Raw genomic sequence first — 21468 nt, 5'->3', positions numbered from 1 at the left:
GCAGCTGTGGTACAGCAACTTGCAGCACAGGTTTGATCCCTGGCCCAGGAACTTCCACATGCCACAGGTGCAGCCAAAAAAATAATTTTAAAGTTACTATGGACTCGTTTGTTATCTTCTAGAACTTTCAGTGATTTTAGGGGAAGGAAAATAGGGAGGATTTAAGAAATAGATGGGGGAACTCTTTGGGAGTGATGGATATACTCAGTATCTTGATGGTGTGGTTTTTAATGGGTGTGTACATATGTCAAAATGTATCAAACTGTACATGTTACATGCAGTTTATTGTATGCCAGTTATACCCTAATAAAGCTGTAAAAATGTAAAAGAAGAAAACCACACCTTGATTCCTATTGATTTCATAAAGGAGGGATCTCTTTTACAGTTAGAGTCCCCAAAGAAAAGAGGAAATTCCCTTCCAAGGAGAAGCCTCTCAGCAGTAAACCTGAAGAGGCTGTTGGCAGCAAGAGCAGCAGCTCCAAGAAAAACTTCCAAAATCCAAGGGAGATTAGAATGGACATTTTCCTGATGGGGCATAACCCACAGAGATATTTCCCAACCCACCCCCTATATCCCAATAAAAACAAATTGACAAGGGGAAAAAAAAGTTAACTGAGGTTGTAAGTTTCAGCATCCCTACAAGATAACATATAACTAGGAAGAAAAGCATCTGAATCTGAGCCTGCATGCAAGCTCTCTCTATATCCAGTGCCTGGCACATAGTAGGCCCTTTAAATATCAGTTTATTAAATTAATGTTACCAGAGGAGGGAACCTGCAGATCAGGACCAAGTTTCAGATTGAGGGCATTCAAAAACGTAGTCTGAACCCCATCATGGCTCTGCAAGCCCCACCTTCTCTCACACATACACTCCTACAGCTGAAGCCTAGAGAACAAGGGGAAGTGAAGCAGGAAAATAAGTCCCTACTGAAGTCCCACTAAACAGCCCAGAAGGAAAGAGGGGAACATTAAGACTATAGTTACTTCTGGAAAGAAAGATTTCTTGGGAAATTTTCAGGGCTTGAGATTGTCGGGGTAACAGTTTATGGGGCTGAATAGAGGGCCATTGCCTAGGAAGACCAGGGGCTGGAATAGTTTCCACTTCATGTTAACACGAACATCACTGACCATTCCCACAGCTCAGCCATCCTGGGATCAGCTTCCAGGAGCCCCAGAGGAAGCCAAAGACCTGGCTTCCATTACCAGAGCTGTTTCCTGACTCATACTTGAACTTAGCAAAATGACCCGCCTCCTCTCTGGACCCTTTCAGCAGTCGCTTCATTCTTCCCACCGCACACTGCATATATAATAGGGAATATTACAGTCTTTTTTTTTTTTTTTTTGCCTTTTAGGGCTGCACTTGCAGCATATGAAGGTTCCCAGGCTAGGGATCCAATCAGAGCTACAGCTGCCGGCCTGCGCCACAGCCACAGCAAGGCAGGATCTGAGCCGCATCTGCAACCTACACCACAGCTCATAGCAATGCCAGATCCTTAACCCACTGAGCGAGGCCAGGGATCAAACCCGCATCCTCATGGATACTAGTCAGGTTCAGGAACTACAGTCCTTTTCTATTCTTTGGTAACTCTAAGAGCAGGAAGGAAAAGAGAGGTTCTGTTCCCCTCTTTTTTTTCAGCCACACTCACAGCATGCAGAAGTTCCCATGCCAGGCATGGAAACAGGGGCACAGCAGTGACAACACAGGATCCTCAACCCGCTGAGCCACCAGGGAACTCCATGTTCCCCTTAATAGAAATAACCTGGACCATTTGATGCTCTTCTTCCGGCAGCTGCACCCTTCTTTTCCCCCTTCAATTCCTCTCTTCATTCTCCCAGCCTTACAGTAGTCCTGTGCCCATCCATACACACACAAACCCTAAAGCTGACCTTCATCTTCTCTAGGATCTAATCTCTTTTCTTGCTTTTCCTGGCCAAACCCCGGAGCTGGGCTCTGCAGCCCCAATCTGCTCCCACCCCTCCCCCGTCTTCCACAGCAGCCCCTCCCCACTCCTCTCTCGGCCCAGTCAGTTTATTTCCTGCCAAACCGCTGCCACCTGACCCAGCATAACCCAGCAGGGGGTGGGCTGAGAGAAGGAATTGGGAGGGACCAGTGTGGGGGCCACCAAACCACAACCCCAGATTTTGGAAGAACTTGCTGCCCCCCTCTCACCTGGCAGTCTGGCTGGTGGAGGGTCAGGAAGGGGAGGAGACCCAGGGGAAGTGGCCATGAGACAGACTTTTTTTTTCAGTCTGAGAACAGAATGGGAGGGAAGAAGCCAACTCTGAGTATCCCTTCATCCCTTTTCCAAGAATCAGACTTTCCATCCCACGTTGCACCTGGGGCAAAGAACACTGACTACGTGAGACAGAGCACCTCAAATCTAGACAACAGGGTTTAACACATGACAGAATATTTTAGATTGTACATCTTCAAGAAAATTCAGGCCTCTCAATCTCTCCTCCTTAAAAAAGAGAGTGGACTAAGGAGTCCCAAGGTAGAGAAAAAAGATTAGAGCTGTGTCAGAAAGAAACAGACTTAAGAAAAAAGAAGAGTGTCAATTCCCATTTTTGTAGAAGATTGTTCTTCTGTGGGAATGCTGTTTTTCAAACTGGGTCTTGACCCATTCGTGGACGTATTGTAACTAATGTTTTTGTGGATTATAGAATAGAAGTATAGTATGGGTAAATATTACTTCAGGTATGTACACATAGGATGTAAAATGTATTTCTTATTATGGATCATAATCAAAGTTTGAAAGCAGCTAACTTATGGGGCCATTTGTAATCAAAAAAGAAGGAAAAAGATTCCTTCCCCCATGCCCCTTTAGACAGAAAAAACAATGACACCCAACACCGTCCTGCCTCCTGCTTTATTTTCCATAGAGCTGGCTTCCATCCACACCTCTTCTGGTCTCATCCCATGCTGATTCCAAGGTTCAGGTTCTCAGGTCTGGGGTCCATAACATCAGGTGAAGCCCCACCCATACCTCCCCTAGTGGCCAACCCACCACCCATCACCCACAACCACCTGATGGAGCCTCTGGCAACCAGGGATGTGCTAGTCCCCTGAAAGAAGAAATTCAAGGATGAAATGCACACACTTCCATACATACCCTCAGTCTCCTCCCACCCACGCCAAGATGCTAAAGATGATCCTCATCTATCTGGACTGGAGAGAGTGGCCACCTGCTCTGGGGCAGGGAGAAGAATGGAGGATGACTGCCTTTTGAATGAGTGATGAAGGAGAGCTTCTGGAATTCGTAGAGTCTCACACTAGGAAACATCTGTGCACCACCATCCCACCATTACTCAACCTTCTCTCTACCCCAGACCTTAGGAGAGCTACCTCAACTCCTCCTTTCAGTCTCCGGCCCATAAGTCAGACCCTCTTCTACCTGCTCACTCATTCCTGACTCTATCCAGGGATTCCCCCATATCATCTCTTCTCAACTGACCTCATCCCAAATGCTTTATGCCCCACAGGACTCCCTCGTGTCAGCTACCACATGGGGCAAAAGGAGACTCCAATTTCCATCCTTAAACCTCCTTTCTCCCAAAGTCCTTCCCTCATCGCCCTCAACCCACAACTCACAACAGAGAGATCCCATGTTCTTCAGGCCCCAGGCTGTCTCACTCCTCCTGTATGCTGAGGATTCTCAGTAGGATATTGTACACATCCTGTTCCATGTAGCCCTGTGGGTGGCAGGGAAGAGGAAAAAAAAGGAGAAGAAGAACAGAAAAGAAGAGAATCAGAAGAGGGAGAGTTTCTGTGATATAATAGAATGCTACTTATTATATGTCCTCACTTATAATACTTAACTCCTCAATGGCTGTTTCCTAATCTTTACAGGGAAGATAATGACATCTGTTTTTCAGGATTGCTATGAGGGTTACAACTGTGACTATGGAACAAAGCACCTGGTACACAAAACGTGTTCCAGTTTTGCAGTTATTGTTATTTCCTTGGTGAGGGATAAGCTGGCTCAGGAGGACACTGAGAAAGGGCACCGGGGAAGGAAAAAGTCTTACAGTGGATCAGGGAATTGAAAATGTGGGGCAAACCCCTTTCCCCCTCAAACTTATGCACAATCCCTTGACCTGCCTGATGAGGTCCAGAAACCTGGTACTGGAACATCCAAAGTCCAGCTTTCTCAGGGATGACAAGTATGTGCAGGTAAGAGAAGGAACCCCAGGTGCCATGCCCCCTGCCCAGCTCTCTGCTTCCACCTCCCCCCAGGCTCACCTGAGCAGCACTCAGCAGATGGTTCCTATAGGTGGCGATGATCTCTTCATGGTTCTTCTGGGAATCCTGGGAGTGAGCATCAATGGGAGCTCATGCGCTCACCTCCCACACTCACTCTGATCCCCAGGCACGAGGACCATGACGTGAAGTGATCAGCTGGGCCAGATAGGCTCCCTTGGCCCGTCACTCTGGCTCAGCCTACACCACTGCCTGGCCAGTCCTCTGGAATCCCCAGAATGTCTCCCACGTATACATCACCTCCATCGCGCACCTTCTTCCCTAGCAATGTCCATCTCCCCGAGGGCCAAAACGTACCTGCAGCTGTAGGGCAAGGCGAGCATTTTTTCCCCGAACTGCTAGAACATCCTCTGAAAGTTGCTCCAGTTTCTTCAACAATTCCTTGATCTGAGGCCAGAAGGAAAGAGAGGGAACCAATGAGGCCCCAGTCGTTTCTCATCCCAACACTCCCCAGAGTCAAGGTCAGTGTCCTTTTATCGGGTGTTAATAATAACCACCAGACACTTTTACACACATCATCTCACTTAATATTCAAAACAACTCTTCTTCTGTTATGAGAAGAACAATACTTCTCTGAGGGAAGTATTATTATTACTCACATTTTGTAGATAAGGAGACTGAGTTAAATAATTGGTCAAAATCATACAGCTGTTAAGTGATGAAATCATGATTTGAACCAAGATCTCTTTGAATTCATGGTCAATGCACTTAACTCTATACTGGATCCTGACCGACTTCAGCCTACTGACCACTAAGGGAAATGGAGGTGAGTTTTGTGGTTTGTAAAGCTGAGACATAAATGTGTTAATGCTAATCAGCAGTTATAGGAATGATGGTAACAGAAATAATGAAAATAGCTAACATTTCTTGAGTACTAGCCATTTGCCAAAAATTTTAAATATATCTCATTTAATGTAATCCTCAAAACAACCCTGTCATTATTGACATTTTATAGATGAGAAAACTAAGCTTAGAGGCATAGAAAACTTACCCAAGACCAATCAGTAAGGTTTTTTTTCCGCCCTGTTTTTTAAATTTATTTATTTATCTTTTCTAGGGCCGCACCCTCGGCATGTGGAGGTTCCCAGGCTAGGGGTCTAATTGGAGCTGTAGCTGCAGGCCTACGCCACAGCAATTTGGGATCCGAGCCACGTCTGCAACCTACACCATAGCTCACGGCAACACCGGATCCTTAACCCACTGAGCGAGGCCAGGGATCGAACCCGCAACCTCATGGTTCCTAGTTGGATTCGTTAACCCCTGAGCCACGACGGGAACTCCAATCAGTAAGTCTTGAGACTGAAATTCAAATGTAGACAAGCTCAGTTCAGAGCCCACTACACTATTTCCTTTTCTTTTTTTTGGCTATGCCCACCCACGCTATAGCAGTGACCCAGCCATAGCAATGACAACGCCAGACCCTTAACCTACTGCGCCACAAGAGAACTCCCCACTACACTATCTTCTTTTGCCCATTTGTCTACTTTTATCTTCTCCTTCAACACCAGCACAAAATTCCTTTCTTTAATTAGCCCCACCCCACACTGATTCCTATTCTGTATAACATTCCTTCCATTTTTATGTACTTTATATTCTGTAAAATATATACTCCCTGTAGTTTTAATCCTTCTAAATTTGATAATGTGGGAGTTCCCGTCGTGGCTCAGTGGTTAACGAATCACTGGACAGGTGGTTCGAGAATTACTAAATTCGTTTGTAAATTGATTGTTTAGAATTCACAAAACATGTCTCTTAGAAACACACTTACACTCACTTTTGGAGCAATCATTAAGAAGCTCAGGGATCTAACAGGATGGTTTTTGGACTCCCCCCCCCCCTTTTTTCTTCTCTGCCTTAGCACCTTCTTTGCCAATGGAAATCTTTTGCAAAACTTAACACTGCTTGAAGTGGGAGGTGAGGGGGGCTTAAAGCCTAGTCTACTTTATTTAACCCACCAGCACCCCTGACTCCAGTTAACTCCTCAGAACCCTAGGAAAACCACAGAAACTCACGATATTATCAGCCATCTTCTCAGGCTAATACACTATTTAAGTCAAAATGCTGATGAGCATAGTACTCCATAGTGGAGGCCCTGACCCCACTGCTTCTGAACCCTAAGCCCCAAATTTTAACGCCTAAGCTCCCTTCTCTCTTCTATTTAGAACTCACCTCACCTCCAATCTCAACCCCAAACCCCCTCAGACCCAGAATGTATTGCAGTCCTTGCAAATGATTGCTGTTCGGTTTGGGGAATTAATCTGACCAACCAAAGATAGACTCAGGTTAGCAAACCCTAAACACACGGAAACCTCCCTGACGCTCCCTTCGGCTGCTGCCTCGCCGGCTCACCTTGGCCTCCTTGTCCCGGCAAGCCCCGATTAGATGCTCCACCTTCTCTTTCAGCAGCTCCGCGGTTTTCTCAAACTGCTCCGAACGCCCGCGCATCTCGCTGGCTTGGCGTTCCTGCTCCGCAACGCGTGCGGCCAGGTCCCCACTCCTGCGGCGCTCCTCCGCCACTGCCTCCCGCAGCCGACTCATTTCCCGGCACGCCGTGTTATACTTTTCCAGCAGAGCCTTTAGCTCCTGGCCCCAGGCCTGGGCCTGGGCCACAAGCGAGCCCCGAGTTTTCTCATGCTGCCTTAGACTGGCCGCCTCCCGGGCTCTCAGCTCAGCCACCTCCTCCGTGGCTTGGTAGAGCAGTTGCTTCAGCTTCCCGATCTCCTGGCTTTTCCCGCTCATCGTGGCCTGAACCGCCCGAAGCTCTTCCTCCAGCTTCCCCAGATCCTCCTCCAGAGCAGCCACTTGGGGGGATGCAGAGGCCTCGGAGGAGGTACCTGGTTCCCCGCGTGGGGCAAGGGAGCCCCGCAGCTGCTGATTTTCCTCTTCTAGTCGAGCCATCACCTGCTGGGCCTCGAGGTGCTTGTCCACCAGGGTGCGGATGCAGGCCTGCAGCTCCTCCAGGGGTTCGGCCGATGTGTTCTGAGCGCTCCCCTTGCCCACCAGGTCTGCTGGCAGACAGTCCCACAGTCCCTGGAGGCCACTACTTTGCGAAGCCAGGCGCTTACGCAGCTTCTCGGTGGCCTCCTTCTCTATGGCCAGTTCATCCGTCAGCAGCCCCACGCTCCTCTGCAACTGCTGCAGCTGGACCTGCGCCTCTGGCTTGGGCACAAACTCTCGCTGAAGCCGCTGGCTCAGGGACTGCAGCTCCCCCTGCAACCGCTGCCGCTCCCGCCCCAGCTCCCCCAGCTCCTCCAGCAAATTACTATTGCTCAGTCTCAGTGCTGACACCTCCTTCTCCAGCTGACCCTTTGCCAGGCCTCCTCCTAGCATCTGCTCCCCTCTGGGAGCCCCTAGAGGCTTTCCCCAGGTCCCAGGAGACCTGTCCTCCCTTCCTTCATTCCCTTTGATGACAGTCCCTGGGCCTGCCTTTGAGGTTCCCTCTCTGGGCTTCTGGGCAGGGGCCTCAGGTTTCATCTGTAATCCTGCTTTTGCCTGATCCAGCCTCACCAGCACCCGCTCCAACCTGGCCTCCATCTTCTCCCAGGCAGCTGCTGCAGCCTCAGCCCGGGGGGTCCCCAGAGCTCCCTCCAGGACAGGTCTTGATAGAGCCCCCCGGGCTGCATCCTTTTCTCGCCACACCGCAGCCAGCTCCTCCCTCAGCTGTAGCAGGAGCTGGTTCATGGCTGCTGTGCCCGCTGGTTCAGCCCCTGGGGCCTGGCGTCTCTCCTCCTGGCCAGCACACAGCTGGTGGGTATGATCAGGGCCAAGGTCCTGCCCACCACTGGTGGCCAGTTGCTGTTCTTTGGCTTCCCCAGTGGCATCAGACTTTGGGCTCTGGGGTGTCCCCTGTTCTTCTGGTTGGGACCTTCCATGGGCTGCATATGGGATCTCCCCTGGGGCTGAATCCTTAGCCTTCTTGGAAGCTAATACTGGGTTTGCTGCTGCTGTGGCTGCTGCCTGCTGCTGCTTCCTTAGCTCTTGAATGCCCTTAGCCAGCAGGTCCAGGGGACAACCCTGCTCCATGCCATCTCCTCCAGCCCGGAGACTAGAGCTCTGGCCTCCTGGAGCCCCAGGCTCTTGGGATAGGAGGAGCCCCAGCTCTTGCACCTGCTCTTGAATCTGGTTCTCCAGGCCCAGGTAAGCTGCAGCTTGAGCCTTAGACTCTTCTGTCTTCCGCATCAGCTCCTGCTCCAACTGAGAAACTTTCCTCTGCTCCTCTTCATACTTCCATTTCCACTCCTCTGGACATGGGTCTTCATCCTCCTCTTCCTCCTGCTCCTCCTCAGGCTCTGCTCTCCATGGTGGAGAGCCTACCTGAGGCTCAGATGGAGAGGCCTGTGTAGAAAAAGGGACAGTGAAGCAAACCCAGGCACTAACCCAGGAGGGCCTTCCTTCTCCTACACTGTCTCGATGCCCCAGGGATCACTGCCTGGGAGATTCCCAGTGGGAAAGCCTGGGGTAGCTCGGAAGCAAAAGGAGGAAGCACTTCGGGTCTTACCTGGGATGCAAGATCTGAGTGTTGAACTAGTCCCTGACCTATATAAAAAGACATGAGGAAAATGAGAGAGGAGACAGGACCATATGCTTCTAGCCCACACTCTGTCTTCAGACTTTTTCTGAGAGGACTGGCCCTTCCATGTTAATCCCTTACCGCACATATCTTTCTGGTGCCAGAAGAGACCCTTATTCACTGGGGCCCTAACTATTCAGCAACCTTGGTTCCCTGCCTCAGAGATATGCCAGCTCATTCATTTTTTTCCCACTCATTTATCGGACATTGTGCCAGACACTGTTATAGGCACCAGGACCTCAATGGTGGGCAAAATAAAGATGGCCTGTCATCTGAGGGGATTCCAGTCTAGTAGGGGAGAGAGAGATTTGACCATCAAACCACACAAGTAGATATACAGTTACAACTACTACAATTACAATTACAACCCTAGCCAGTGTTGCCTCCTGTGAAAGACGAGGCTGCATTAAAGAAGTTTGTGACCATGCTTTTGGGAGCCGGAGTCATCTCATAGCAGCAGCAATAACTAAGTAAACTGTCAACCAAAGGGACAGTTATTTGTCACATGGATTATTTCCATGGAAACAAATGAGATTCCAAGAAGCTTCCTGGATTCTGAGGCTATTGAGGAGCATCCTAAAGTTTCAAAGGAGTATTGGCTTTACCTCCCCGCCCCTGGCGGTTCAGGGCCTGCCGCAGCAGCCTCCACAGCGTCTTGTCTTGTGTGCGTAGAGCATAATGCAAAGCGTCATGCCCCGTGCTGTCCACTGCCCCTGCGTCTGCTCCATGGCTCAGGAGCAGTTCAGCCACCTCAGCGCTGCCTTTTTCACAGGCCAGGATCAAAGCTGATCTGCAGGTGGGGACAAATCTGAGCATAGGCTTTTCTCATGGAATCCAAGAGTCCTGGCTTCAGCAAACCCACTCAGAGGGTCACCTCTCATTTGATGTGGTCAGGAGAACCACAGACCAATACCAGTCCATGATAAAGCATTGCATCAAACCAGGACCTTTCAAAATGTCATTCTTGGAGCTGTAGCATCAGAAAGCAGGGGGCCAGTTAGAAGGGCTCCATTTTCATCTGCTTTACATATTGAGGTTCTACATAAATTCTGGGGTTTTAAAAATTATTATTATTACCTTTTTAGGGCTGCACCTGTGGCATATGGAAGTTTCCAGGCTAGGGATTGAATCACAGCTACAGCTGCTGGCCTATGCCACAGCCACAGGAACACAGGATCTGAACAGCATCTGTGACCTACACCGCAGCTTGCCACGACCAGATCCTTTAAGCCCACTGAGCAAGGTCGAACCTGCATTCTCATGGCTACTTGTTGGTTTTATAACCCACTGAGCCACAACAGGAACTCCTCTACATAAATTCTTTATTGGAAAAAAAGGATTCCATTGATTAGAAGATAGTTTGAAAACCAATAGATTAAACTAGTAGATCCAGAGATGTTGACTCAAATTCTAGAGTTGTCTCTGCTTAGGAAAATGGTGGTAGCAGCAACAGAATAGGAAAGTATAAGGAAAATTTTCTCAATTCCCAAAGAGGAAAGCAGCGAAGCAGCAGGCAGAGCTCTTCTGAACCGTCGTTGGGAAGGAGGGAGGTTCCCAAGAAAACAGAGACCAACCTGCCTTCTTCCACAGTAGAAACACACACACACACACACTTTGCCCAGTGGCTCCTTTCTAGATTGTTGAGGGTCTGGATTTGAGGCAGGAAGACCAAAAAGGCTCACTTGTCATTCTTGTCGGTGATATTAACCCGGGCGCCTCTCTGCAGTAGCTGTGAGCAGATAGCTGCATGACCACCCAGTGATGCAATCATCAGGGGTGTGCGTCCACCCTGCACAAATTATAAGAGGGTTCATGAGGAGCTGGGGGAACCAGGGGTTTGACACAGTCCTACCAGCTCTTCTCTCCCCACACCTCTCCAGAAAAAAACCCAGAGCCTGGGGCTAAATACTCCTTCTCAGAGGACTGGAAGCTCTCTAGAAGCTAAGGCTTATTAGCCTCTCTGTGTGGAAGAAGAGGAGAAGAGAAGATGGGGTAGGGGGCAGGAAGAAGAAAGAGGAGGTAGTGCTACACAAGTCCCAGTCATGGAGCTTGGCTAATTAAGTTCAGAGAAAGTATCAGCCTCCTCATGTAGGGCCCCACCCAGCTACCCAACTGACACTCACATTATCCAGGACATCCAGGAAGGCTTCATGGTCACATAGGAGGAGTACACTTGAGGCACAGCCAGAGGAGGCTGCGGAGGTTTGAGGGATGATTGGGTAAAGGGGAAGCAGGAAGGACACCTAGTCAGATCATGAGGCAGCTTCTCTCTCCCCGCATCTCAGCAGTCAGCCCCGGGCTGTCCTTCCTACCAAGTGTCGTCCTCCTCGCCTCCTCCCCACCCCTTGGTCCCTGCAGGCCTGTTTCCCACCAGTCCCCTGGAACACACCTGCCCAGTGCAACGGACTACGATTTTCCACATCTACAGCATCTTCATTGGCACCATGCTGCAAAGAGCCACAAAGGGAAGCAGCATGGAGTGTGGTGTTAACACCCTCATCCCATACTCCCTGTTGGGTTACCAACTTTCACAGTGCTATGGAGAGGGGCAGGAGGACCATGGCTTTGGCCAACTACTAGGCAAGTCTAGTCTATTCCTTGCAGATGATGGGCGGCTTTGAATTTCAGCCCTGGTTCATAAACCTAGGGTCTACGAAAAATCAGGTTATAGGTAAATAAACATATTAGGGGAAAATGACACCTAAGTCCACATCTGGTACTTTAGGATCATAACTGGGAAACTTGGAAAGGGCCAGGAAGAGAAAAAGCAAAATAGCCATTTGCACTGTTGAACTATGCCTTTTGAACTTTGGGAGGCTTCTTTCTGAACTGTCCACATGTCATTTTACCTGTATAGTTCTCTTTTTACTCCTAGACTACGAACTCCTCAAAAACAGACAGTAGGCTATTAGTTTAATTTGAACACCTCTGCCATCCTTCCACCCGACCATCATCACAGCAGTTAGTCTCTGCAGTGGCTCTGCTGATGACAGAGCTCAGTATCTGCATAGTGACATAGTCAGTGCCTGGCAACTCTGGGATGTTTTGATGTGCCTTCAAGGGCAGCCCTAAGCAGGTTGCCTGCACATACTAGGTGTCAAATAAACATTTGTGAATTAATGAGCAAGTGGTTAGCAGCTCTCTTACTGGGGATGAGAGGGGTGCATTTGACCACATATTGCTGGTGAGTATAGGACAAAGTAAGGAGTCTCTGGTCCACTTCTCCCTTTCACAGGAGTAGTATCAAGGGGTTGCTCTTACCTGCAGCAGGACCTTGACACATTGTGGCTGGCAGGAAATGGTGGCCAGGTGCAGGGCGGTGCTTCCTGAAAAGAGAAAGAAGGGGAGAGGGAGGATGGGTGGCCCCTTGCATGCTGATGACTCACAGGGAGGGAAGGCAAGAGACGCACAGATAATCAGAGGGAGATTAGAGAGAGAAGCTCTCAGTCACATGGGGCCAGAAATTCCTGTTCCCCAAGTGCCTGGTACCTTTGGTGGAAGTGGGCGAGAAGGTGAGGTAGGCCCAGTTTGCAGGGAGGGGAACCCCTGGAAGGATGCTGGCTGGAACTTATGAGGAAAGAAGCAGGGGGCTACAGGTGGAACCTCCAGCAGCCACTCCCCCCCACCCCCACCAGCACTGGCTCCCCACTGCTGCTGTAAAGGAAAAAGCAAGCGGCGAGACCCAGTGCTTCATCTAACTCACCGTCCTCATTCTTGCTGTTGATGTCAGCCCCATTGGCAAGCAGTATGGTCAGACATTCTGTCAGACCTTTAGAGGCTGCCAGATGAAACCTGCAAGAATCAAGGCCAAGAGGCAGAGGGATGAAGGAACAGGGTGGGGGGGAATGAAGAATGGGAGAATCTCAGCAAGCACTGCCTGCTCTGTTCCCTCACTCCCAACACCAATCCTTAAAACAGAGAGGGAAGCTCCCCTGGCCTGACTTTCTGAGGAAGAGAAGCCTATATGGCCTGCTGTCATAACATGAGAGGAAGCTGGAAGCAAAGATGGAAATAAGAGCTACAGGTCTCAGACAATCTCAAGGGTGTCCAGGGAACACATAATTAATGTCTTCCTGTGACTCTGAGCATAGAACCCTTCACAGACTGGAAGGGTCCCAGAAAGTCTCAGCCAGGGCCGAGCAGAGGGCCAGACAGAGACAAAGGATAACATCCCTCTTGTACCTAATCACCATTTCCAGCCACATGGCTCCACCGTACTCCCTGATTTCCCAAGCATACACACCCTCTTACTTGGGCAGCAAAGAAATATTCTATTTAAGGTATCAGTTTTCTGTTTGTCTCATGGGCTTTATGTTCTTTTTTGGTCAGTTTCATTGATGTAGGTTGTGAAATGTATGGAGCCCAAGGACAGTATCTTCCCCCATTTTGTGCAGCGCTTGATGTGTTTGCTAATTAAGACAAAAAGGGCTCTGAAGTCATAGTCACTTCCTGGTCTTAACATCATGTTAGGGTTTAGAATTTTCAAAGAGAACCGCATGCCAAGGGTGGAAGAAGACTTACTTACGGGGACTGGCCGTTTGAGTCTAGCTTGGTGGGTCGGGCAGATTTCCTGGAGGCCAAGGCAGCCACGCGTCCCACGTCCCCCCGCTGCACTGCCTCTAGCAGCTTCTGATCACGTCGATTCCATCTCTCCACCTGGTCCAGAGTCACAAATTGCGTGAATATAAGAGGTGAGGTTAGAGTAGAGGAATAAAATAAAATGGTTAGGATGCTAAGCAAGGGAAAAGGGATATCCCTGAGATCCTTTCCATGTTCCAGGAGTCACTCAGACTAGATCATTTAATCCTTCATAGGTGGGCCAGTTAAATAGTTTCCAACTCAGAGTTCCCTGGTGGCTCAGCAGGTAAGGATCTGGCATCATCATTGCTGTGGCTCAGGTCACTGCTGTGGTGCAGGTTTGACCCCTGGCCCGGGAACTTTTGTGTGCTGTGGGCACGGCCAAAAAAAAAAAAAGTTACCAACTCAAATGCCACTGTGAACTACTACTGGTTATTATTGGCAGTCCTGCACCAAAAGGTGCTTGGACTACTGAATTAAAACTCACTTTTGCATCTTGAATACATAGTATTTCAAATGCCTTTTTTATCATCATTATGATTTTTGTTGTTAGGTGCATAACCGCCAAGCAATCCTAGCCATGACTTCTTTCCCTTTGGCTCTCCATGTCTTGTTGGAGCAAAGTGAAGCAAACTGACCACTCCAGACTGAGCTCACCTTACCTCTTAACTCCCCATGCTGCTCTGGGTTTTGTTCTCAGATATTTGTGAAATCAAGGCACCTAGCTTCAGGCACAACTAGGAGTCCAAATACCTAGCCATACCATCTCTACCCATTGGCTTTGAGCCCTCAAACTGGGAGGAGAAGTGTAGAGTTTCTGTTTTCCCTTCTCATACCTATGCCCTTCGGCTAGTCACTCTTCCATGGCAACAATGGCCAACAGGGCAAAGAGAGGTTTCTAGCTAGGCTCGAGGAGGCTGCAGGAGGCAGCTCCCCTCCTCCGCCCTCCCGTCCCTCCTCATTTTCCTGGCAGGGAGCAGCTGTCCCAGACAACAGCCACACCTGGGCACGCATTGTTCTACCATTCCAGCTTGACTTTTGCTGCTGGTGGGGTAATTACAATAATTGAAGTATCACAGGGCATGAAAGAGCTGTGTAAAAATAGCCAGAGCTGAAAGCCCAGAAAAATTTGGCTTGATCCAGAGAAGGCAAAGGAAAGGAAGGAGGAGGCAAAATCTGTAGAATGGCAAAAAGGTCCTAGATGAATATTTGTCAGCAGGCCTCAGTTCACGGCCTGGTTCAGCTACTTCCTCAGCTATGTGACCTAGAGTAAGCCACGGAACACCTCTAACCTGTTTCCTCATCTATAAAATGTGGGGAATAATAACTACCTCATCATGTTGTGAGTATTAAATGAGCTAATGTATATAAAATCTCTTTGTAGACTGTAAAGAGCTATACAAGTATGTGGCAGTTATTTAAAAAAACAGGCAGTAGTGGGGGATTGGTGGTGGCACATTGCATTTTATGAGGTGTAATCTCAACAAGGAAGAGGCTCTAGGAGGAGATGGGAAAAAGTAAGGTCTATGGAAGTCGATTCGTTTCCAAATACAGTTTACATAGCCAGGCCAGGTTATTAATTAACAACAGGAAAGATTTTTAAATGCCCAAACCGTAAAATTATCTAGGGTAGATGGTTTCTGAGGTAATACTCCTGAGGCAATTTTTCATAGTCCTTTCAAGTGCTATTTCAATTAGCCTCTCAACATTCCTGGAAAGTAGTTAGGGCTGATATTATTTTATCTACTTGACAGAAAAGAAACTGAAACACACTGGGGTTAGATAACTGTCCAGGGTTACACTGCAAAATAGTGGTAAAATTGAGATTAGAACCCAGGCCACCTGATGTTCAGAGCTAGGTCTCACTTTCCATACTCCAGAGCTATGGAAGGTTTACTTATTTTCAAATAAGCAGTCTAGGACCACCTCCAGGATAAAACCACCTGCCTTCTGACACTATTCCCTGCAAGGCGAAGAATCTCCAAACAGGTTAATTCTCAAAGGACAAATTAAGCGAAATGACTACTCCACATACCAATAGACTGAGATGTAATAACACATTATTTAGTGTTCCTTGGGGACCATGTCACCCTCAGGAAAAGATAAAGGGCTGGAACTAGCCTCCACCATAGGATACTGCCGTCAGCTGATCTCAGTCTGAAGTTCTCTGTTTAAAATTCTGATTCTTGGAGTTCCCACTGTGACACAGCAGAAACAAATCTGACTAGTATCCATGAGGATGCAGGTTCGATCCCTGGCCCTGCTCAGTGGGTTAAGGATTTGGTATTGCCATGAGTTGTGGTGTAGGTTACAGGTGCCACTCAGATCCTGCGTTGCCATGGCTGTGGCATAGGGCAGCATCTGCAGCTCTGATTTGAACCCTAGCCTAGGAATTTTCATATGCTTCAGGTGTGGCCATAAAAAGCAAAAAAATAATAATAATAATAATAATAATAAAAATAAAATAAAGTTCTGATTTAACACTTTCTATCCTTGTGACTTGAGGCATGTAACAACTTCTCTAAACCTTGGTTTCCTAATAAAATGACACTGTATAAAACACCTAGCTCTGTCTGTTACATAGTAGGCACACAATAAATGTTAGTTCTAATTCCCATCTTTCCTAGCCTTCCAGGGCACGTTTTGGATGTTCCTGGGCTCAGAATTCTCCATCCAGGGGTGTGGGAGGAAGGGATCTTGCTCATATGGGCCAATACACTCCATTCGAGCTGTATAGAAGGGAAAGATGACTGTTAGCAATGCAGATATTTCTCTTTACAGCTAGATAGCTCTAAATCCACTCAATTTACTTCCTAGAATCGTGTTATACCTAGAAGAATCTAGACTAGGTAGAAATTCTTCACTACCAAACCTCTGCAGAGCAAGGATAAAGACAACTGAGAGATGCCTCCAAATTCCAAGATCCAATCTATTGCTCACCCAGCATCTTGGGGAGAAGCACTGGATTAACACTGCAGCCTCAAGAGAGCAATCACCAAGTTAATCAGCAGACTCATAAACAAGGATAAGCTTTATATTTCTATAGCTCAAACTGGGGGCCTTTGTAGAAGTAGTTGCAGCCTCTCCTTATCTCCGGCCATGTGCCAATAGGCATCCTATCGAGATGGAACACACCAACGGTAGAGAGAGAAAGAGTGACTACCACTGTAGGACAGATGAATGGAAATGGAAAGGCTGCCTGGAGGAACCGGGAGCTGACCATCAATTATTTTTTCCCTATCTTTTTGTCTTTTCTAGGGCCGCACCCTGGCATATGGAGGTTCCCAGGCTAGGGGTCGAATTGGAGCTGTAGCCGCCAGCCTACGCCAGAGACACAGCAATGCCAGATCTGAGCCACATCTGCGACCTACACCACAGCTCATGCCAACACTGGATCTTTAACCCACTGAGCAAGGCCAGGAATCAAACCCTCAACCTCATGGTTCCTAGTCGGATTCGTTAACCACTGAGCCATGACAGGAACTTCCTGACTATCAATTTTTAAAATAGAATTGACATTCTTCTAAGTTGATCCAGTGCCTATGGTTTAAAGCTATTTTCCAGTTTACTTCTTACACTGGCAGAATAAGCTAATATGAAAGACACCCTCAAAGGCATCCTCTACTTGACTAAATAAAATGAAATTGTGGGAGTTGGCTTTTGTTTGTTTCTTGAACTTCCTACATTCTGGATGACTTCGATTAATTTTTAAATGATCATTGATCTTTCAGTCCTTCTCCTAATCTGAGGGTGCAATCTGGACACAGGGGTGAGAGAGGGAATGGAAAGGGGCAATCTCCTGTCATGACTGGGAAGCCAGGCTTTGGGAGTGGTCAGGAAGGCTGTCACCCTATTGCTCTGACAAACTGGTCTAGAGTGGTTAGCCACCCAGGGAGTGGAAGAATTTATCATGACAAGTATGGGTAAGTTTCATGAGGAAACAATTCATAGCTGAAGCTGGTCTATTTTCAAGCTTATTGGATTCCCACCCTGACTAAGAAAACAGTTTTCTTTCCAGTCATGTAGTTCTAAATCCACCTAATTTACTCCTATAATCTTGTTATACTAAGAAGAGTTTCGAATGAGTAGAAATTCTCCATGGCCATGGGAGTTCCCATCATGGCTCAGTGGAAATGAATCCAACTGGCATCCATGAGGATATGGGTTCAATCCCTGGCCTCGTTCAGTGGGTCAGGGATCTGGCATTACTATGAGCTGTGGTGTAGGTTGCAGGTGCAGCTCAGATCCCGCGTTGCTGTGGCTGTGGTATAGGCCGGCAGCTGAAGCTCCAATTTGACCCCTAGCCTGGGAACTTCCATACGTCGAGGGTTTGGCCCAAAAAGAAAAAAAAGAAAAAGAAAAAAAAAGAAGAAAGAAAGAAAGAAATTCTTCATGGCCAAACATCTGTGGAGCTGGAGTGAAGGACAGAGGGATGTTTTCAAATTCCAACATTCTGCTCATTGTTCACCCCAGCATCTTGGAAAGGAAGCACCAACCAATGACTGGAGAATCAGAAAGAATGAAATAGTTTCCTCATTCCTAAGGAGCAGGCAGACTACACAGACCTGAAAGGAAAGGGCGCTGTGGAGGACTTTAAGGAACTAAGGAAGAGTCCACATGAATAAGAAAATCATTATGAGTTAAAACACCCTGAGTAGCCTCAGTTTCTGGTACCTATAGTAGTCATTCAGTAAATGCCTTTTGATTGGTTGATTAATCTGTGGAAAATAAGTGGGGAAGCAAACATAAGTGAGACAAGAACAGGCCTCAACAGAGTTCCTGCTCTTGCTTCATAGCTCATTTCCAGGCTTCTGTGGCCTGCACATGCAGAGTGAGCTGCTCATTTCTCATGTTTGCTTAATGAATGACACCACTAAGTCAAGTTAGGCTAAGCAATATTACTATAGGCAGTTGGCTACTTCACTTCTAAATGAGCCATCGTCCCAGTCTCAACTCATCGGAGGTCCAGTCATGACTCAACAGTAATGAACCTGACTAATACCCATGAGGATGCAGGTTCAATCCCTGCCCTCACTCATTGGGTTAAAGATATGGCGTTGTTGCAAGCTGTGGTATAGGTCACAGATTCGGTTCAGATGTCAAGTTGTGGTTGTGGTGTAGGCCAGTCGCTCTAGCTCCGCTTCAACCCCTAGCCTGGGAACTTCCATATGCTGCGGGTGTGGCCCTAAAAAGAAAAAAAAAAAATCATGCCCAGATAGGGGGTCTCTCTATAAGAGATCTTCAGAAGAAGAAGCTACTTAGCCACCCCCTTCTGTAGTCTTCTTCCCTGTGTTTTATTCTGGGAGACCATGGGGAGGAGAGTGACTTCTACTGACTTTATCCTCTTCCCCTCTCACCGTCACCACTCCCCAGTTCAGTCAAAGAAAGCAGGGAGTACAAGCCCTAAACAACTGGGGGAGAATTTAGAATGAAGGAAGATTCTGGGGAGAAGCAGGCAGAAGGCTTGAATGGCCCAAGAACCAGTCTGATGACCAGGCACTGCAGTGAACTGGCCAGAGTGGATTCTGCAGACAATTTACCCATTCCTTGGGGAGCAGCCAGGCCACTGTGCCTCCTCTGGCAGTGCTTGTCAGGCTGGCTAGGCCAGACTGCAGGATTAACCCACAGAGAGCAAGCAGAAGGAAGTCAGGGCAAAAGGGGGAAAAGTGGAATTGAACAACCACTGGACAGAGAAGGGCAGAGGTTGAAGAGGGGGAACAGGAGAAGACTGCTGCTTGGAAAGAGGTTTGGCGTGATATCTGAGAGCCAGTGGTGGTGATGAAAGGAATGGGAGTGGAAGTGGCATGGGGTGAGATGGGGCAAGGACAGAGAAAACTCTATGAAGAAAGACTAGGGGAAGGCACGGGGCTGGAAGTACTTGTTGGATGGAGAGGGAACAGCAGAGAGGGCCAGATGGGAGGGCAGGGTTGTAAAGACAGTCCAGGGCTGGAAAATGGGGTGATGGGGCAGTACCTGGGAGACAGAAAGGCTGTTGGGGCTGAGCAGGGGCTGGCGCTAGGACAGATGACTGAGGGTAGTTCAGCACTGGGAAACAGCAATAGAGAACAGAGCCTTCAGGAGGGGGTAGGGGCTGCTGGAAACATATCAGAAGTTGGGGGTGTAGATGCTAGGAGGACAAGAAAGAACCAAGGCAAAGGACCTTGGGGAAGGCGGAGGTTAGGAAGGCAAGTCAGAGGCAAGTCAGACAGTCTTGAGGAAGGCAGGGCTGTAGGGCTGCATTGCGGGAGTGGAAGAGCTAGAAAAACCAATAAACAGAAAGGGGGATGGTGCCTGGAGATCTCGGGACTCAGGACTTCTGTCACCACAGGTGATGGACCCCAGCCCCATGCCCATCCTCCCAAACATTTTTGCACATACCGCCACCTGTGAGCTGGAGCAGGAGAAGATGCGCTTCATGGCCGAGGCCTCGGCCACGGGGGGACGGGGACGCGCGGAGAGCCGGGCCACAGGTTTCCGGAACCCACCGGACTTGGCTGCGGCTGTGTAAGAGAGCTGTCAAAAGCAGACCTGGACCCGCCCCAGGACCCGCCCCAGGATCCACCCCATTCAATCAGAGACAAGAACTCAAGGGCTGGGTTTAAAACTCCGCCCCAGCCCCAGCCCCAGCCCCACTCCACTGCTACGGAGGCAAAAAGCCCGCAGTCTGAGGCTGCATCGTGGGCTAGGTCTCAAACCTCCCCATCCTAAACCGAACCCGCCCCCAGCTCCCACCAGCTCAACAGGCGAACGGACCCAACGGCCTCAACGGCCTCCTACTAAAATCCTCCCCCTCGCGCCCCGCCCCTGCCCGCCGTTCCAGCCTGTGGCTCCGCCCCAAGCACCGCCCCCGAGCACCGCTCCAGCCCCGCCCCTTCGGCGCCGCTCAGGAGGCAGGCATGTCTCCCCGTACGGTGGGATCTAACCAACTGCCGCTTTTAACCACTGGTGACGATGTTTTTATTATATCCAGAGACCTTTGCCAATTTAGTTACCTCTGTTTCCTCCCCCTGTTTCATGACCAAAAACCTAGGCACAAAAAAGGATTTGGAGAGACCAGTTTGGAAACGGGAGATGGTAGTGAGGAGCAAAGATTGAGCGCGGATGATGCATAACCCACAGCAACGTGGAGAAAGGGGACCAGGCTTAATAGCCTAACACACCTTTTAAGTTAGAAAAGGGCAGAGAGGGAGGAGAGACTTCTTGTTTTAAGCATCCTCTTACACACAAACTCACAAAACTATCCTATTTCCATTACTCTTTAAATTCAGATTCTCAGCAATTCTTGCTTGAAGAGTCATCTGCAGGCTAGTGGTCTCCTCGCCTTTCTCTTCCTCCCTTCAGCCGGAGAGCACACTGAAATGCATATGAAAGCCTACTGGATAAAGTTCAAAGTTCTTAATGTGGTTTACAAGGATCATCAGGAGCTGCACCCTGCTTTCTCAAGTCTCATCTCTCCTTTCACAAATAGCCTAATGCTCAGGCTGTTCCAATCTACTATGCTTCCCTTCCTGAGGTGATAATCCTCCCTGGCATGCCTCCTCTCACACTTGGTGGCCCCTCAAGCCAAATGTTTTTGTTTTTTCCTGTAAAGTTTTCTCTTAAAATTCTGCAACCCCCACCAAAAAAAGAGGTGTGCCTCTTGTGTGCAACAAGCTTCTAATACTTAGTGCTATGTGGTCTAGCAACCAGGTCTCTGTATTTGCAATTATTTGTTTACACGTTTGCTTCCTCTTCTAGATTGGGCTCTTTGATGGTAGGAGTTACATTTTATACTATTCTCATTGCCTAGCACATATTAAGTGTAATGTCTGATGAGTGAATGAACAAAGGAGCAACAATGAGAAGAAAGCAACACTTGTATGTCTCAGGAGAGCCTGTTGTTTCTACAGTTGCTTCTCAAATTGACTCTGCTTCAAAGGAACAGGTAACGGGCTTATTGAACAGGTAACAGGTTGGGGTTAGAGAAAGTCCCATTCTGGAGCTGAGGGATAGAGAGGAGAGGGATCTCAAAGTGGAGAAAAATATTAAAGGTGCTCTTTTAATCATGACTGGGGGGATT

The 21468-nt window shown here is 48.4% G+C and overlaps 1 protein-coding gene across 1 annotated transcript; it reads right to left on the bottom strand.

Moving 5' to 3' along the window:
- Nucleotides 1-2851: 2851 nt before the first annotated feature.
- ANKRD35 (ankyrin repeat domain 35) lies at nucleotides 2852-20176 on the bottom strand. Its single transcript, XM_047784816.1, has 15 exons — nucleotides 20163-20176; nucleotides 19788-19909; nucleotides 13357-13487; nucleotides 12535-12623; nucleotides 12093-12157; nucleotides 11221-11278; nucleotides 10955-11025; nucleotides 10514-10620; nucleotides 9437-9621; nucleotides 8760-8797; nucleotides 6611-8596; nucleotides 4559-4648; nucleotides 4244-4309; nucleotides 3593-3693; nucleotides 2852-3066 (listed from the first exon to the last, which is right to left on the bottom strand). The coding sequence occupies exons 2-14, from the start codon at nucleotides 19824-19826 to the stop codon at nucleotides 3631-3633; spliced, it is 2988 nt and encodes a 995-aa protein (XP_047640772.1). The 5' UTR covers nucleotides 19827-19909; nucleotides 20163-20176; the 3' UTR covers nucleotides 2852-3066; nucleotides 3593-3630.
- Nucleotides 20177-21468: the final 1292 nt, after the last annotated feature.

The sequence above is a fragment of the Phacochoerus africanus genome, chromosome 6, assembly GCF_016906955.1.
Source record: "Phacochoerus africanus isolate WHEZ1 chromosome 6, ROS_Pafr_v1, whole genome shotgun sequence".
NCBI classification, from domain to species: domain Eukaryota; kingdom Metazoa; phylum Chordata; class Mammalia; order Artiodactyla; family Suidae; genus Phacochoerus; species Phacochoerus africanus.
Note: the sequence above shows the minus strand (reverse complement) of the source record. Positions and strands in the feature narration are given on the sequence as shown.

What these genes read in the sequence shown, in the direction of transcription:
- ANKRD35 (XM_047784816.1), bottom strand. Translation starts at nt 19,826, where the DNA reads ATGAAGCGCATCTTCTCCTGCTCCAGCTCACAGGTGGCG. An exon ending in TAGTCCGTTGCACTGGGCAG is followed by an intron (nt 11,026 to 11,220) that starts GTGTGTTCCAGG and finishes AAACCTCCGCAG; the next exon opens with CCTCCTCTGGCTGTGCCTCA. An exon ending in TCCTGGATGTCCTGGATAAT is followed by an intron (nt 10,621 to 10,954) that starts GTGAGTGTCAGT and finishes TAATTTGTGCAG; the next exon opens with GGTGGACGCACACCCCTGAT.